Genomic DNA, 17,121 nt, shown 5'->3' with positions numbered 1-17,121 from the left:
AGGTCTGGAAATCACTGCAGTTATCCTCTGATCCTGAAAATTACCAACCAACCAAAGCCCTGCTCATTGCAATAAAGCTCCCCAGGGCACTGGGATTCACTCCCTCTCCACTCAACATCTCCAGCTCCCCCAGACTGATGTCACACTTCAGTGGTATTTTTAATTCATACTTGTCCTGTTGTGGTTTTAATGTAGAAACAAGAGGTAAATGTGAGACTTCTCAGTGCTTGCGGGAAGCTTCTTCTGGTCTTAGAGATGCAATGAACCCTTTGGAGCTGGATAAGCTCTGTGCTTGCACTCTGCCCTGCACCATGAAGTCCTGGCAAATTACCAGAGCTCCTCAAGATAAAGCCGGTAAGGAAATAAACTGCTTGCACCGTAAGCCCAGGCAGCGGACCTGCAGCAGCAATGACGCCTTAACCACCTCTCCACTTCAGCGCACACGGAGACCTCGGGAGCACGCTGAAAAGGCGACAGGCACCGCCTCCCCTTCACACTTACAAGACTAAATATCACCGAGGGGAGTGGAAAGGCGATTTTCCCCGTCTAGCGAGCTACCTGCAAAGCCACACCGCAAAGCTGCAGTGGTCACCTCCATACAGCTCCCTCCTGAAGGGCTGGGGACTGTTGACCAGCCAAGGTGGGGCCGGGCACTGCCGCTGAACACCTCCCTCCCCTCAGAGTACAAGCGGACACTCACTCCCCTCACCGACCTCGACCTCAGCCACCATCCCGCCCAGCGGCGGGCACCCTCCTCCTTAAAGGGATGGCTCCTCCTCCTTAAAGGGGTAGCGCCCTTACGCACGCCCCGCCCGGCAGGAGGGGCGGGTGTTCGGTGTGTCATGTCTGCCCGCCTGCCCCGCTGGACGCGCCGCGTTGGGGTTGTTCCGCGGCCGCGCCGTTGTCATGTACCGCCTGGTGCGCCTGGGCCCGCTGCGGCCGCTGGTGCCCCCGCGCAGCGCCCCGCTGCTCGCTGCCGCCGCTCCCCGCGTCCTGTGCTGCGGTCCCCGTCTGGCCTGGGCCGGCCTCAGCCCGCCGCTGCCCCTGGTAACGCTGCGATCCGCCGCCGGCAGCTCCGCCAAGGTAGGGGAGCGGGGAGGGGGCTCGGTTGGGACCCGGTATCCTGGGGTACTGCCCTGTGTGAGGGGGCAGCGCGGCCCAGGGCCCGCCTCTGAGGGGAGGTGTCTCGGTGAGGAGCGGGTTGTAGCTTCGATTAAAGCACGAAGTTGTCCTGGCCTGGAAGTGTTTTGGGGGCTGTCTGCAAGGTTAGGGGTTCGGCTGGCCTGCAGCACCCTGGCGTGTTTGCCCTGCGAGCTGCGGGGTTTGAGCACCTGGGGCGAGTCGTGAGGAAATAAAGGGGTTTCGGTAGTTCAGGCAGAGCGGGGCAGGAGCTGCTCCCGGTGACCGTGGCTGAAAGGGTTTGCTGACAGCGGCGGCGGGTCCCCAGCCTGGCTGCGCCGTGTCATCAGCTGAGAGGTACAGCCCGAACGTGCACCCCGTTAGGGACGTGTTTCACTGTGCTTTCAACATCCAGGTGATTTCTTGGAGGTGGGAAGGGGAAAGTAATACTAATTTCTACCATTATAGAATCACAGAGTGGTTTGGGTTGGAAAGGATGCTCTCGTGAGACCTCACTTGGAGCATTGTGTGCAGTTCTGGTGTCCTCAGCGTAAAAAGGACATGGAACTGTTGGAACAAGTCTGGAGGAGGGCCACGAGGATGATCAGGGGACTGGAGCACTTCCTGTATGAAGATACGCTGAAAAAGTTGGGGCTGTTCAGCCTGGGGAAGAGAAGGCTGCGTGGAGACCTCATAGCAGCCTTCCAGTATCTGAAGGGGGCCTATAGGGGTGCTGGGGAGGGACTCTTCATTAGGGACTGTAGTGACAGGACAAGGGGTAATGGGTTAAAACTTAAATGGGAAGTTTAGATTGGATATAAGGAGGAAATTCTTTACTGTAAGCGTGGTGAGGCACTGGAATGGGTTGCCCAGGGAGGTTGTGAATGCTCCATCCCTGGCAGTGTTCAAGGCCAGGTTGGATGAAACCTTGAGTGAGATGGTTTAGTGTGAGGTGTCGTCCCCCCATGGCAGGGGGGTTGGAACTGGATGATCTTAAGGTCCTTTCCAGCCCTAACTATTCTATGATTCTATACTGTATTTCAGTAGGATACAGGGGGCTGCTTGACACCTGCTTGTGAATGTAAGTTTTCAATACAAAGCTTTGTGTACAGTTTTAATTTCCACAGCTTAATATTCAGGTTAACTTTGGTAGCCTCATTACAAAGCATAACATGATGCTTCAAATTTGTTTTCATGTCCTTAGTTTGCTTAGGAAGCTGAATCTTTGCGTAAATTATGTGAACAGAACTGGCTTTCTAGGAGAAATATTGTAGCAGAATTATATGGAAAATGGGTAGCTTTCTCTGCTAAGTTGTTTGTTGTTGAGGACACAACTGTACTGGGTACTTCAAATAACATCTGTCAAAGTGAGACTTTTTTAACATCTTGCTTCAATACCATGCAGAAATTGCCTGGCTTGTGAGCCTGAGAGCACGAGTGAATTGAAATGTACTTGAATGATGAGAACAAGCTATTCTTCAGTACTTATAATCCATCTTGCAGTTGTGGCTGTGAGACATGGAGTTCCCCTGAGGCTTATGTATCTGTAGATTTGTCAGATCCTATTCTCATGGCAGCTGTGTGAAGAGAATCCTTGTGTTTGGCTCCTTAAATTAGTAATAATCATCTTTGGATGAAAAATTCACTGTAAGCTGTTAAGTCTTAAACTACCGTTCAAACCATGCTTGGCTTTTAAGAAAATCACACTGTTGAATAAATGAGCATTCGTGACTAAACACATGCTGTTGGTTGAATTGTTAGGACAGCTTTTGGCAGAAGGTACTGTGAGACTGTTTTGTTCAGTTCAGCTCCTGAGCCAAAAAAAACCCAAAAGCTAACATTATCCGTTATTTTTTTAAAGATATGATAATCAGAATAAGTTGGGCTACATAATTCCCTAAATACATATTTAGAGAAAAAGACAAAGCAGCAGCAAATGTAGGGGTTTTGGGGGAGTGGTGTGGTTGGTATGTTTGTAATCACAGATTAAAGCCAGTTCATCCTACCATGAATGTTGTGGGAGAAGCCTCTCATGTGTATCCTAATTTGCACTTTCACTGACTCCAGGGATTAATCAAAAGTATTTTTCTTCTAATTTTCTTCTAATTGAAAGCAATCTACAGCAGGACAAAGTGCTGCCAGGCACTCAGTAGCTGTTGCTGTCCTGTGGGCAGCAGTGGCCTTTAGTGCGCTTGACAGGTTGTCATGACTGCTGCTGAATTCAGCTGGAAAGAAAGGACTCTTCTAATCTTTCCTGACAAGTGCTTGCTAATTAAAGAAAAATCCTGAGGTCTCTGTGGAAACGTTTTCTTTCTCCAATTCATATTTCTTCTACGGCAAGTATGAGGAGGTATCCAAGGGCTGTCTTTTTTACTAGCCCTTCTTTGCCTGCATCACACTATCACATTGCTCTGGGGTATATTTTAGTATAAAGTTCTGCACTTTAAATTTACCCAGATAAAAGCTGTCAATAAATTTCACTATGACAAATGAAAAAAACTTTTCAGTGAAGTTAGGCTATTTACACCAGCACTGGCATGTCTATGTAGCTATTGTCTACACTGTGGCAACAGCATTGCTCATGGCTGTCAGCAGCAGTTCCCTGGTTCATCCTTTTTTTCAGCTGATCTACGGAGTGTGATTTATAGGAACTTATGTTGGACTTCTATCAGGAAGTTGCTAGTAAGTGAGCATCAGTTGGTATCATGTAGGCTTCCAGTGCCATGAGCAGCTTAGCTCTTGAGCAAAAAGCTGTGTTACAAGAATTTGCTGTATAAAGCTGAGCAGTGGGTGTAAGCAAAGATCTCTTTGGCACCTCTGTCTCATCTCTCAAGTGACTGCTATACTGATGCGAAAGAGCAAAAATGTGTTACTACCTTCCCAAAGCATTCTGAGCAGTGCTGTATGCAAGCCACTTCTTTCATTATTTCAGATTGGCTCAACTGACTGGAATATGGTATTGTGCTTAATGGTAATAAATACTTCTGTTTTCTTTTTAGGATGCAGGTGGATCCTCTGAAAAGGCAGCCACAGATCCCAGTGGTGAAAACAAGAAACTCAACAAATCCCAGCAGCTGAAACGAGTGTTTAAAGAGTATGGTGCTGTAGGGGTTTCATTCCATGTTGGAATTTCATTAGTATCTCTAGGTATCTTCTACCTGGCTGTGTCAAGGTGAGGTTTTTACAGTTGTCTGTAGCCTCTAGTTAATGGTTTAGCCAAGAAAAATATCTTACTATTGTGCTTACTTCTGCAAGGGGACATTTACTTTGTGCCACTTTGATCTATACACAGTAATCTTCTGTATTCTGAGTTTAGATAGATCTGTAAATGGATCTAGTCTCCCATCAAGCATGAGAGAAGTTGGATGTACATGGTCTTTTTTACGTAAGTTCAAGACCCATGGTGAGCAGGTGAAAACAGCAGAGTGGAGACTGCACCGGAGTAACTAAACAGATGAGAGAATTCATTTTTGTTCTGCAGAGATATCTTTTATTCTCATGCAGTAGCATGGTCTGTAGAGATAGAGCCATACAGAAGTGCTGGTGCTTAGAGATAAATTTGTTTTTCTGGGTATTGAACTCTGTTTTTGCAGTTGAACTGCAGAAGGTAGCAGATACTGAAACAGGATTAGATTATAAAAGAAAATACTAGATAACCATATAGGAGTCAGGTGGGAAATTGTGTCTGTGGCTCCTGGTGGGAATGCCTCAGTTATAAATAATCTTTGAGCATGAGGTATTCCAGTTGAGGAGACAGGGAAACACACACTATTCCTCAGAATATTCCCTGCTGCTTACTCTTGCCTTCTGTGGGGTATGTGAATGCTGATTTCTCTCATTTAGTACATCGTGGCACACACAGGGTGACAATGAATTTTCTTCCTTCAGGTATGATTTAACAGCTTTGGAAATTTACTCAAAACGTAGGGACCTTGATGAAAGCTGTTATGTCCATAGGGAATTAAAATATTAATGGATTCAGTGGATAACACTTATTTGAGATCCATAATACTTCCCTCTCTTGCTTGATTTTAGATAAGATACTTGTAGTTTTCTCAGCTTTTGCTCCTCTGTTAGAACACTCTAAGCCTAGCAACAGATACTTCGTTTGGTTTGGGTCAGTCTATATTAATGTGATAAATTTCATCGAGACACAAAGAGGCTTCATTGTAAATCTTGGGAAGATGAATTTCCAACACCAGTTCATAAATTTCTAACTTTTTTAAAGTTCAGAAGTAGAGAAGCGGATTCTTTTCTCTCTGAAGGTTGAACATGGGGCTGAGTATTCTCCATGCACATGCTGCAGCTATACAGTTGTAAAACTAAGAACATATTTGACTGCACAGTAACTTGTCCTTATATAAGGGGAAGAAAAAGTGCATTTGATAATATTGCATGTGTTGTTGCTACAGAAGTAACTTAAGCTGTTACTGCTGAACTGATTGGTTGAGTTTCTTATTTAACAATATCTAATTTATAAATAATTTATAAAAAATTCCAGTTGGATGCCATGTAAAATTCCCTGGAAAAGAAAAAATGGCATTTTATATTTTTTTAGTATGCAACCTTAAAATAAAGAGATCTTGTGTTCTTTTTCCGCAGTGGAGTGGATATGACTGCAGTTCTCTTCAAACTTGGTTTCAGTGAATCATCATTGCAATCTAAAATGGCAGCTGGCACAAGTACATTTGTGCTGGCATATGCCATTCACAAGTTGTTTGCTCCAGTAAGAATCAGCATTACTGTAGTTTCTGTGCCATTCATTGTCCGATACTGCCGGAAGATTGGTTTCTTCAAACCTCCTACCCCAAATCCGTGAGGATTTCTTACTGGTTTTTACTCCAATTGTTTTTGTTTTTTTAATGCTCTATATCCACGTAGCTTTTCAGATTGTTAAATTTCTTTAAAAGATTTGTTTGGATCCATGTAAATGCTGACCTCCTCTTGCATTTCTTACTTGTTTTTTCAGGTGAATGGTGGTGAATGGTACACTGTGAAAAGTGCTGTCCTTCTTTCCATTTTGCCACCTCTTCTTTAGAAAAACCTGTAAAAATGGTTTTCACTGCAAGTGGTAATATAAGTGCTTGACAATGAGCAGTCTCTTTAGAACACACAGTTCTAGGACTTTATAATCTAGCTTTTGGGGCCTTAATTATTTTTTCTTGTCAAAATAGAGTGCCAGCGTTAGTTTGTGTCTGTGTATTTGGGAAACAGTAAGATTCTCTTCCTAATAGGCTGTGGGATCAACAATATCCTACTATATGAATAGTTCCTTTGGTAAGGGTATATACTGAAATCTAAAGTGGTAGGTGGGTGTTTTTGTTATAGGAGGCATACATCATGACCACAGTCTTGCAGCACAACACACATGCTGAGTTAACTTAGGCAGGAGTACCTGCACGCTTAGTAATTGCACAGTAATAATTGGTTTAGCCAGAACAGGCGATGTACTGTTCTGAAACTACAGCTCCTTTGAGGTGCTTCCATGTTTCAAGAGTTTATTTGAAGATGGGTTTTATTTATAGGCTAGGAGCTGGCCTTAATAAAGTCCGTTTTGTGTTGTTTATTTTTTTTATGCCTACAGACTCTACTGAAATCAGTGTAACCAAAATTACCTCCTGTAGGAACATACTCCAAAGATTATCAAGTCAGAGGCAAAGGTATCTGGGGGTTTTTCATGTATTGAGATCTAGCTGTGTACTACACACATTTTTTTAATCTGAAAACTAACCCTAGCAGCTTTCTGCTTCTGTGGGTGAAACTCAAAACTGCACCTGAAGTCCAGACATTGCAATTCATAGCTTCCCAAGAGCAATTCATGTGCTGTTGTCTGACAGACTTTTGAATGTACCAATTAGAGGTGATTTTCAATCTTATTTGGATGCTGTTCCTGTTAGAATGCAACTGCACATGTACCACTTTTCAGTTAAACTAAAAACTGGATCCCAAATACTTGAGTATTGACTGCAGCATTGTGGTAAACCTGGGTTTCAGGCTCAGCTCACAGCTGTGAGATAGCTTAAGTCAAGACTTTAGGACCAGTTCCTCCTTCCAGGTCTGCTCTTTTACATTGGCCTTTGTTGATACTTACCCCAAGGTGGCTCTGACACAATCTGTTCATTCAGGAATCTGATTAAAGTAAAATAGCATGCAATTACCCTGAAATTTAGTGAACTGAGAGAAAGGGAAAACTGTAGAAGAGGTAGTTTACTTCCTTTGCCCTGTGGAAGCAAGCTGATACTAGAGACTGCCAACTGAAAGCAAGGGGCCCCTTTGGTCTGTGGGGCTGTGCTGTTAGCCCATTTGCGGGGTTTCTGTCTTAGGATGGAAACAGTCCCTGCAGTGAGCAGATACACATACTGGAGGCTTAATATACAATGCAGACATAGCCATCCATGGCACATGCGTAAAGGTGCATTACACTGGTATTTTGTGCAGTGTTTAACAGCCACAGGAGCAGGGCATACTGAGAATTAGCCTTGCGGTGTGGCCTGTAGAGCTGTAAGCTGTCACTAAGAGAGCTTATGTCATGCACAGCTGCTTGGCTTGCTTGTTAGCATATGGAGCCAGTGCTCCGGTGCTTCACATACCCATGTGTGGAGGAGGAATGGCTGTCCCATTCATTTGAACTAGCTGCTTATTCCCCAAAAATAAAAGAAACAACATGCAGTTGGCTTGCTCCTGTTTTATGCCTGTTTGCAAGTATGGCTGCTGAAGCTGGCAGCTTGGCCAGGGCACTAGCTTCAACTTGCCAGCTCTAATTAGAGCATAAGGAAGCTCTGCCTTTACCCCTGACTAATCTGTGTGATTATACCTGTTATGTGGATGGAAGCTTAGTGCAGTTCTTGCCTATCAAACAGTGCACTATCTGCACCACAGGTAAAGGGTTAGTATGGTATGACAATGTGCAATGAACAGTAGTGCAGCTTTCTGTGATCTGCTACATTATAGAGCAAGTAGCATATTTTTAAATTTCAAGTGGGCTGTCACTGTTTCTTAAGAGTAAGTTTTACTTTGGCTTTTTTTCTCTCCTGTTCATGGAAGCCTTTGTGTTTTGGTTTATTTTTCCTGCATGTCCTCTGTATCGGTTCAGGGCAATGTTCCGTTAACAAGGATAGCAGAGGAATTCCAGAATCATCATGTGGCAGCCTTGATTTAATCAGTCATTTCTAAGTACATTTTGCCCTAAAGTTGATAGAAAAGGAAGATGCAGGCTTTTTCTAAAAAGTCTCTCTGTAAAGCAGGAATCATTTAAAGCAAATGCACCTCAAAGTTCTTAGTGCTGGTACTTTTATCTGGAGACTTCCTTGCCGTAAAGAAACGGCTTAATTTAAATTATGACCAGGATTCAGATGACCTATTCAGATAAATATGGTTGTATAAACTACTGGCAATCTTTGATGAAGCTTTTTTTTACAAAGTATTATATTAATTTGAGAGTATATTTTGAATTCTAGAATCCTTGCTGTAAAAAGACTGTTTTTTTTAAATGGTTTGTAAAATAGCAATGAGCTTAAAGCCTTATAATGAAAATACAATAAATTGCTTTCTCTTAATTTGCTTGGAGTTTTATCAGTTTTTATGCTTTGGTGGCAAGTGCCTACCCTTGCTCCATTTTAGGAAATAACATCTTACAACACCAGATGTTAACATTAGTTCCTGTTACATATCCCATTGGAAAACAGTACCTTCCAGCCCTTTCTCCCAGAAGGGCTTTCAGACTGTGTTGTCTTTGAATAACTGCATTTAAAGAAAGGATGAACCCAAGCTTCTGCCTAGGTTCAGTGGTTGCAGAAAAGTCACAAAAGGTAAATGGCAACATGTTTGGTACTTGTAGTCCTGCATGGCAAATGTGGAATAGGGCACGACCATACCTACTTTTGGTACCTGCACTTTGAGCAAGAACTTTATACCAGCCTCCTTTTTGACAGAGGTGGGAGGTAAACTTACTATGTGATCACAGCCAAAGAATCAAGCTGTCCTGATGGTAAAGACAAGGGGTTAGACACAGCCAGTGAAAGTGATAATACCATCAGGAGCCTTACCATGTTGCAGCATTATACAACGCATCTTTATTTCAGAAGTTGACTGCTCACATTTAAGATAAAAAGTAGACAAAAATAATGCACACGTCATTTTTAGGACATTTCAAGAAACACATTCGCCTTGCTCAGTTTCAGATTACACCACAGTTATGATACCCTTAGCAGCCCAGTAAATTCAGAGGCAGGTATCTCTAGGATATTGCACTGTTCAATAAGCTAAAACAACTTACTCTTGTTGGACCAATGAACCTTTACCAGGACAGACATCATAAGAGCCTTGAACAGCTTAATACTTACATCAACAAACCTGGCCCACACATGACAAGATTTCAAGTATACTTTTAAGTATTCCACAATGTCCAGCTAGAAGTCAAATAACTTTACATTGCGATCAGAATTTAATAAGACTGCCAACCCCAAGACTTGCATTCCAATTGCTACTAGATTCCAAGACCTGCTTTTTGTATTGTAGGCATTACAGTAGTCACAGTACAAGACTCTCATTGATCCCATGAGGTTGTCCCTGCTAAGACTGCGTTCTGGATGGGGCAGCAGCATCGCTTTTTCTGCTACTGGGCACCTTTGTAGAGTTTGCTGTAATCCAGGGATGAAGCAGTACATCCTTCAGGGGCAGTCGACAGAATGGGCTATGCTTCAGAAGCTTTGAAATTAAATCCCTCGCACCTTCTGTTACAAATGGAGGAAACTTGAATTCCACCTAGGGAAAAAAAAAAAAAAGATACTAAACATGATGCAGAAGTTCCTTAACAATAACCAAACTAGGCTCTACCCTCTGATGTAGATCTAGAAAGGCTGAGTCAGCCTCAGGCTATGCACCTTATGCCTGCTGAGGCAAGATTAAGTAATTTCATCATAATCCTGAAGAAAACAAGGTTCTCAGAAGTGAAGCTAATATATTGGTTCAATGTACTTAAGATCAGTTTGCTGGGACCTCTCTAGGGTATGCAAAAGGAAAGGTTAAGCTTACTTATTTTCAGTAACACATAGGATGTTAAATATTCATTTTATAAATTAGAAAAGGAAAGAGGTGAGAAGATTAGTTGCTTCATGAAGAGGTAGAAGTTCAGATGCAGGCAGAAACAGGGTAGAACTAAATACATAAGTGTGGAGGGCCAGAGCAAGTTTCACCTTGATGAGCTGGCCTTGTGTCCTTGAAGCAGAGGAAGGCAGGAGAGGAGGGGACTTGCGGTGGAAAGAAGGAACTCGGCTAATGACTGGAGGAATGCATGGACAGCAGCATTGAACCAATCAGTGTAGCAGTAGAAGCGTGTGAACACAAGGCAGTACCCTATCAGAGTGTTTCTGGTGGCACATGCTTGTAGAACAATAGTATAAAAAGCCTGTTAGCGAAGCAATAAAGGTCTTTGGCCTATACCCCTCCAGAGTCCATGTCGTCAATCTCCACAATAAGGCAAGGTATCTTTAAGGTCTCATTCTACTGCATGAGTGAAGATTGTTTCAGGGATTTAGTTTTAGAATCATAGAACAGTTAGGGTTGCAAAGGACATTAAGTTCATCCAGTTCCAACCCCCCTGCCATGGGCAGGGACACCTCACACTAAACCATGTCACCCAAGGCCCTGGCCTTGAACACCTCCAGGGATGGAGCATTCACAACCTCCCTGGGCAACCCATTCCAGTGCCTCACCACCCTAACAGTAAAGAATTTCTTTCTTCTATCCAATCTAAACTTCCCCTGTTTAAGTTTGAACCCGTTACCCCTTGTCCTATCACCACAGTCCCTAATGAAGAATCCCTCTGCAGGATCCTTATAGGCCCCCTTCAGATACTGGAAGGCTGCTATGAGGTCTCCACGCAGCCTTCTCTTCCCCAGGCTGAACAGCCCCAACTTTCTCAACCTGTACAGGAGTTGCTCCAGCCCCTGATCATCCTCATGGCCTTCTCCAAACTTGTTCCAACAGTTCCATGTCCTTTTTATGTTGAGGACACCAGAACTGCACACAATACTCCAGGTGAGGTCTCATGAAAGCAGAGTAGAGGGGCAGTGTCACCTCCTTCAACCTGCTGGTCACGCTCCTTTTGGTGCGGCCCAGGATATGGTTGGCTTTCTGGGCTGCGAGCTCACGCTGCTGGCTCATGTTAAGTTTCTCACCAACCAACACCCCAAGTCCTTCTCCACAGGGCTGCTCTGAATCCCTTCTCTGCCCAACTTGTAGCTGTGCCTGTGGTGGCACATGGCACATTTTATGCGTATCATTATGTCTTTCTACAGTTCTAGTAGAAATACATGCTCTGCTTCAAAATGACCATTTGTTACACTTCAATAAGAAAACAGAATTGAAAGCACAATTCATCTGCCTCAGTCCAAGTAAGTGTGGCACATACCTTGGAGATAGCTCTGTAGGTTTCCTGGTATGTTTCTGATTCAAAAGGTGGTTTCCCTACAAGGAATTCATAGCACAGAACTCCCAGGCTCCAAATATCCACCTTTTCATCATGTGTTCTTCCCTCAATCATTTCAGGAGGTAGGTAGTCAAGTGTCCCACAGAGAGTTGTTCTCCTGAATAAAAGGCAAAGTTAATAATTTACTAATTATGGCAATTGTAAGATCCATTTAAAGAGCCAGATAAAAGCTAATGCTGGCAATCACCTGTACTTCAGTGTTATCTACCCTGGATAGACTGCACCACCAGAACACCTGGTAAAGAAGTGCTAGCAGTAATTTTGCCAATTTTGCTTTAAAACATTCCAATCACTGCAGTCAGCCTGATCCCTCCTTTCTTTATTCCACTTGCTAGATTAAGTATAGTATTCCTTTGTCAGATGCAATTCACACCAATTGGGAAATGACTTAAGTATATTACTAGAGTGATGTTTGAACACATGTGCTGGTCTGTGCTCTCAGGGACTGCTCTAACCCTATCAACAGTACACCAACCTTCTTCACTTCCAGGTTCAGCAAGTTTTTAAATATACAAGTTGCTGCAGTGGCCCAGTTCTTAAAGGATTTTTTCCCCACTATTTTAGTAAGTTAACATTTACTTCCATTCCACAACTGTAAGAGTGACAGAGAGTAACATTTTCATTACAGAGCTCTTTCACTGCGCAAGGTATGTACTACATTCTCACCTCGAAGATGGAGCATGCACAGACCATCCAAAGTCAGCAATTTTTAGTTCTCCATTTGAACCAAGCAGCAAGTTTTCTGGCTTGATGTCTCGATGAATCACGTTCTTTGAATGACAGTATGATAGAGCATCTGCTAGTTCCGTGATGTACTGTATTCAGAAAGAGAACAAAACTTTAAATTCATTGTCACTCTAGCTTATCTGACTACATTACAGCCTTTTCTAGGCCTAATTAGAAGTTACAGCAATTATTCCTCAAACCCTTTGAAGTCTGACAATACAGGCTCTGCCTGAAATGACCAAGCACTTACAACTATCTTCAGCAGTGCTGAATATCATATCAGTGCTGTGCAGCAACATTTCTTTCTTGTTGCAAGTACATCAACTAGCATCTAAGGAATCACAGTTTCACACAACAATACAGAACTTTATCTGAAGATCTAGCTTTATGCTGCAAATATTCCAAATACAAATAGCAAGTAACACATCAGAAGCTAGAACAACCTACAGTAGCAGTTCTTTGCTCATCAAACTTGGTGAGCTTCTGGAGTTCTTTGTAGACTTCTCCACGTGGTGCATACTCTAGGATAAGGTAGACCCTTGTAACATCATGGAAGTAGCCATATAATCTGAGAATATTGGGGTGTCTGCAAAAAACATTTAAATATTTTTTCTGAACAGGTGTATTTGTCCATATAACTTTAATTTCCCTTTTCTGCCCTCCCCCCCCATTGTAATCTTGTAAGTGTGCCTTCAGCTCACAACATACCGATTGAGAGCTTCATAGCAGACAGATGTTTATCTAAGAAGCAGTTTAGATTCCCTGCTAGCAAGCAGCTAACCAAAAGTTTCGCCAATTCAGATCTTCTTGTCCATACCCTTCTACAGCAAGTGGAAGAGTAATGACCATTGAAGGTACGAATTCTTATGGGTTTTGGAATTTAACACTTTGTGAAAACTAGTTTCTTCAAGTTAGGCTTATTTTCTGAGAAGCAAAATGCCAGAAACAGACGTTGAGAAAATGCTGCTACCCACATAAATCCAAGCAGCAGGAAGATCTTACCAGAGGTTGCTTCATTGCAAGGTAGACAAAGATAAATCTCCTTGTAGAAAAGCAAGAATTCTAACTAGCAATTTCAAGGTGTCACACACTTGAAACTTCTCTTCTTCAGCAGGTTATGCTGTCATAAACAAGGTATTTTGTTTATTTGAACACAAAGAGTGTAACTGGTCATGAAATTTTACCTAAGATGAGACTGTATTTCAACTTCTCTTCGTAGCTGATGCTCTACACCAGCCTCCTCAAGCTGTGTTTTAAAGAGCACTTTCAGTGCCAGAATAAATTTACTCTGCTTCTCGCGCGCCAGGTACACATTTCCAAATTTTCCTTTCCCCAGAGGACGACCAATTTCAAAATCATCAAGAGACCATTGCCTTCTGTAAGAGAAAAGAACAAGTTACAAAACCTAGATACTTGTGTGGGCTTTGACTCTAGGTTTACGGTCTATAGTGTTCCTGTTCAATAGATCTTAGTGATCTTTATACCACCATCAAGAGAATAAAATATGCCTTGAGACTTTTCAAAAGCAAGTTCTGAAACCTTGTCTCTTCCTTCATAAAGTTTACACACAGACACACTAATGTCAACCACACTACTATAAAATGCTAAGCCAGGCTCACTTCAATACATTTAATACAGACCTATCATTAGAGCATTTCAGAGCTATTTAAGATAGCCATACTACAGGTCTAACTTCACCCTTGAACTCCAGCCTGTTGCACATATGACAGAGGCTTTGTTTTCAAGTGTGCATCTTGTGATTGGAGCAGTGGCTATCAGTGTTCTCTCATGGGAAGAGCTATTACGCATTTAGCCAAAAGTTTTCTTTAGATTACAGGAAGTTCTTGCTCCTGAGAATTACCAGGTCAAAGTAAGCTTTCCTAGTTTCATCTGCTGTCTCTATGAAGCAAGTGTAGGGCCACTGCTCTCCACAACAAAGAGGCTCAAGTAGCCTTCAGCTTAGCTGCAACCAAGTTGCAGCATGAAGTCCTAGAAGACAAAAACAAGCCAAATCCAACAGGGCTCAGTTAGCTTAAAACAATTTTGATATAAAACTTACTTTTTAGTCTCTTCTTTTTTCTGTTTAGAGGTGCTTTCTGCTTCAGAACTTTTTGCTATGTATAGAAAAGTAGATCAATTTTAAGAAACAGACCCAGAACCGTAAGACAAAAATTCACATGGGAGCAAATCTAGCCTCTGTGCAGTATCTCAAGCAGTTCTTTAAATACATTCAATGACATTTTCAACAACTTACTACTGGCAAAGCAGCATAGCAGTTACCAGCAATAAAGATGTAATTTTCAAAGCTTTCTTGAAATTATAAAAAAAAAAACTCCCCCCCCCAATACAGTATTTTTATATACAAAAGATTAACATGAGTACTGGAAAAACTGATGTATGAGTACCAATTACATTAACTCACAGCCAGATGAGCATCTGCAAATTCTTAAACACTCATATTGGCCCTATATGGGTAACCCTGGCAACAAGGAGAATGCAGTAACATCTAAGCTGAAGCTGTGCTGCTGTGCTGTTTTGGGGCACAACCAAGTACTTCTCTATAAGGCCATCTCTCCATATAATCAACATCAGCTTTTTCTGCACTCCCCTCTGCTTCATAGAGCAGAAGTATCCCGAGTGTCATAACTGTACAAACACATATACATCATCTTCAGAATTACCAGGTGCTGGAGTCTGTTGAGATTTTTCATTGCTCTTGCTTGGAACTTGAGGCCTAGCAGTCGCTTGGACCGGTAATTTTGTTCGGGGCTGCTGTGTTGTCTGGTGATTAGACAGTTTTTGGCTTGACAATAGAGGCTTTTGTGGCTGTACTGGAACTCGCTGAGCAAAGTTTGAAGAGCAAAGAACACGTTGCGCTTGAACTCCGCTGTTTAGTAACTGACTCTGGGAGGAATGCTGAGACACAGGGACACGCTTCGGGCCATCCCCAAAGGGATTAGCAACCTTCAAAAAGAAAAAATTATGTATTACTTGTAGAATAGCATACTACAACCTTTACGGCCACATTCATAAAGCACAAGAACACCACAAAGTACGTGAACAGGAAAAGTTAGTGTAGTCTGATCTGGTTTATGATTAAAAGCATTCTTAAATTTCTAAACTGACAAGAAAGTTAAGTTTTCTACAGCAGCAAACATAGCTAGGATAACTTTTCCACACACTTCTCCAGAACATCAGCCAAAGGTATTAAGACAGCAGACCCTTACTATAAAAACATACGCTCCTTTGAGCCATTGCTTCCTTTAATGCTGGTCATCTTAACATACATTGCACTGCAACAGGAGTTCCACAGAACAAACCAAGTTCACTCAGTAAAAGCAGATAGCTGAACCTTAACCTTTTGCTTCCAATAAGAGAAAGTAGCTTGGGTTTATGCTTAAGAAAATTCTTAGTTCACAACAGGGTTGGGGTTGGAAGGGACCTTAAAGCTCATACAGTTCCAGCCCCCTGCTACAGACAGGGGCACCTTCCACTAGACCAGGCTGCTCCAAGGGCCATCCAACCTGGCCTTGAACACTGACAGGGATGGGACAGCCATCTGAGTTGCCCCATTCTCTGAGGAACCTAGTTGTTCTAGGATACTTTGGCTACAGTGAAGTTCAAATGCTAATGATTAGCTTTAACAATTTTGGCAACTATTTCCTGTGCACGGAAGCTACTGTTTCAAGAAAGCTTTCCCCCTTTTAGCTGCTTAGTACAATTGATAATTACTAGTTTGAAACCTGTAGCTCTTGCGTTATCAGGATAAACGCACCCACCAACCTAACGAGTCATTTACCTTTATAGTACGGCTGTAGTACCCAGAGGGGTTCTCCTTTGTATTCTTGTCCATAGTGCCCGAAAACAGCAACTACATGGAGCTTAGCCTACAGACAGGATGTGGCAAACAGAGTCAGCTCCACAGAAAACACCAAGCCTCGGGTCTCCCCTCCCCGTACGCGAGCGCCGGGAGGCCCCAAGACCTAGCTATGCACCACAGCCACCCGTACGCGAGAGCCGGGAGTCCTCAAAACCTAGCTAAAACTTCGCTATACCCTAGCTATACTCCACCTATACACCACAGCCACCCTGTGCTCGCAGCCTCCCGCCGGCCGGAGCTCTCCCATCGAGCACCCACGGCGCCCAGGGCCCACACAGCGCGGAAGCCCGGCTGCCGCTCACCCTGAAGCTCCGCTGCCTCCGGGCGCCACAACGGTTTAAATTCAAACCGCCCTCCCTTAAATACCCTTTAAACCACCGCCTCTCACCATTGGCCCTTCTCCCGCCACTCGCGCCCACTGATTGGCTGCTTTTCAACCGGCCCGCCGGCCCATTGGCTCTTCACAAGCTCCGCTCGTTGCGAGGCTGAGCCTGGTAGCCGTGAGCCTCTGGGGCGCATGCGCAACGACAGCCTGCTGCGTACCCCGCGCGGGCCCGCCCCGCCCGCCCCGAGGGCGGTGTTTGCGCTACATGCGTATTTTACGTACCGTCTCTCCGCCGCTGGTTCCTTCCGTACTCCAACTGCGTGGACCGGCGCCGCTCGCATACTTTGCTCCGCCAAGTCTCTGCCTGCTCGGGTCTTCCGCTACGTAAATCGCGTACGCCCAGACCACCCACCTGTGGCAACGCTACAACTACCGTCCCCTCCTCGCAGCCACCGAGGCCTCGGAGCCTGCCGCCGCCGCGGGGGGAAGGGCGCCAGGTTCGTCCCGCATCCCGCGAGGCACCAGCCGCTTCCCTCTCCTTCTCCAGCACACACTACCCGCCGGCCCGGGCCGAGGGAGAGG

The 17,121-nt window shown here is 43.9% G+C and overlaps 2 protein-coding genes across 4 annotated transcripts; one reads left to right on the top strand and one right to left on the bottom strand.

Moving 5' to 3' along the window:
* Positions 1-799: 799 nt before the first annotated feature.
* On the top strand, positions 800-8,675 carry FAM210B (family with sequence similarity 210 member B). The gene is made up of 3 exons (XM_062604102.1): positions 800-1,083; positions 4,119-4,291; positions 5,722-8,675. The coding sequence occupies exons 1-3, from the start codon at positions 907-909 to the stop codon at positions 5,936-5,938; spliced, it is 567 nt and encodes a 188-aa protein (XP_062460086.1). The 5' UTR covers positions 800-906; the 3' UTR covers positions 5,939-8,675.
* Positions 8,676-9,171: 496 nt separating this feature from the next.
* AURKA (aurora kinase A) lies at positions 9,172-16,956 on the bottom strand. Of its 3 annotated transcripts, none has more exons than XM_062604099.1 (9): positions 16,822-16,956; positions 16,134-16,221; positions 15,016-15,298; positions 14,394-14,448; positions 13,519-13,710; positions 12,782-12,920; positions 12,275-12,423; positions 11,531-11,705; positions 9,172-9,882 (listed from the first exon to the last, which is right to left on the bottom strand). In XM_062604099.1, exons 2-9 carry the CDS (start codon positions 16,185-16,187, stop codon positions 9,691-9,693), a joined length of 1,239 nt encoding a protein of 412 aa, XP_062460083.1. In that variant the 5' UTR covers positions 16,188-16,221; positions 16,822-16,956; the 3' UTR covers positions 9,172-9,690. The 3 variants fall into 3 exon arrangements, with proteins under 3 accessions (XP_062460083.1, XP_062460084.1, XP_062460085.1); XM_062604100.1 differs by lacking the exon at positions 16,822-16,956 and adding an exon at positions 16,581-16,605; XM_062604101.1 differs by lacking the exons at positions 16,134-16,221; positions 16,822-16,956 and having other exon boundaries at positions 13,519-13,707; positions 14,390-14,448; positions 15,016-15,177.
* Positions 16,957-17,121: the final 165 nt, after the last annotated feature.

The sequence above is a fragment of the Pezoporus occidentalis genome, unplaced genomic scaffold, assembly GCF_034315485.1.
Source record: "Pezoporus occidentalis ecotype Australia unplaced genomic scaffold, CSIRO_AGI_Poc_V1 ctg83, whole genome shotgun sequence".
NCBI classification, from domain to species: Eukaryota; Metazoa; Chordata; class Aves; order Psittaciformes; family Psittacidae; genus Pezoporus; species Pezoporus occidentalis.
Note: the sequence above shows the minus strand (reverse complement) of the source record. Positions and strands in the feature narration are given on the sequence as shown.

Coding starts and splice junctions, on each gene's coding strand:
- AURKA (XM_062604099.1), bottom strand. CDS start 16,187: ATGGACAAGAATACAAAGGAGAACCCCTCTGGGTACTACAGCCGTACT. Junction 15,299..16,133: donor ACTACAGCCGTACTATAAAG/GTAAATGACTCG, acceptor TTCTTTTTGAAG/GTTGCTAATCCCTTTGGGGA. Junction 12,424..12,781: donor ATGAGCAAAGAACTGCTACT/GTAGGTTGTTCT, acceptor TTCTGAATACAG/TACATCACGGAACTAGCAGA.
- FAM210B (XM_062604102.1), top strand. CDS start 907: ATGTACCGCCTGGTGCGCCTGGGCCCGCTGCGGCCGCTGGTGCCCCCG. Junction 1,084..4,118: donor CCGCCGGCAGCTCCGCCAAG/GTAGGGGAGCGG, acceptor TTTTCTTTTTAG/GATGCAGGTGGATCCTCTGA. Junction 4,292..5,721: donor TTCTACCTGGCTGTGTCAAG/GTGAGGTTTTTA, acceptor CTTTTTCCGCAG/TGGAGTGGATATGACTGCAG.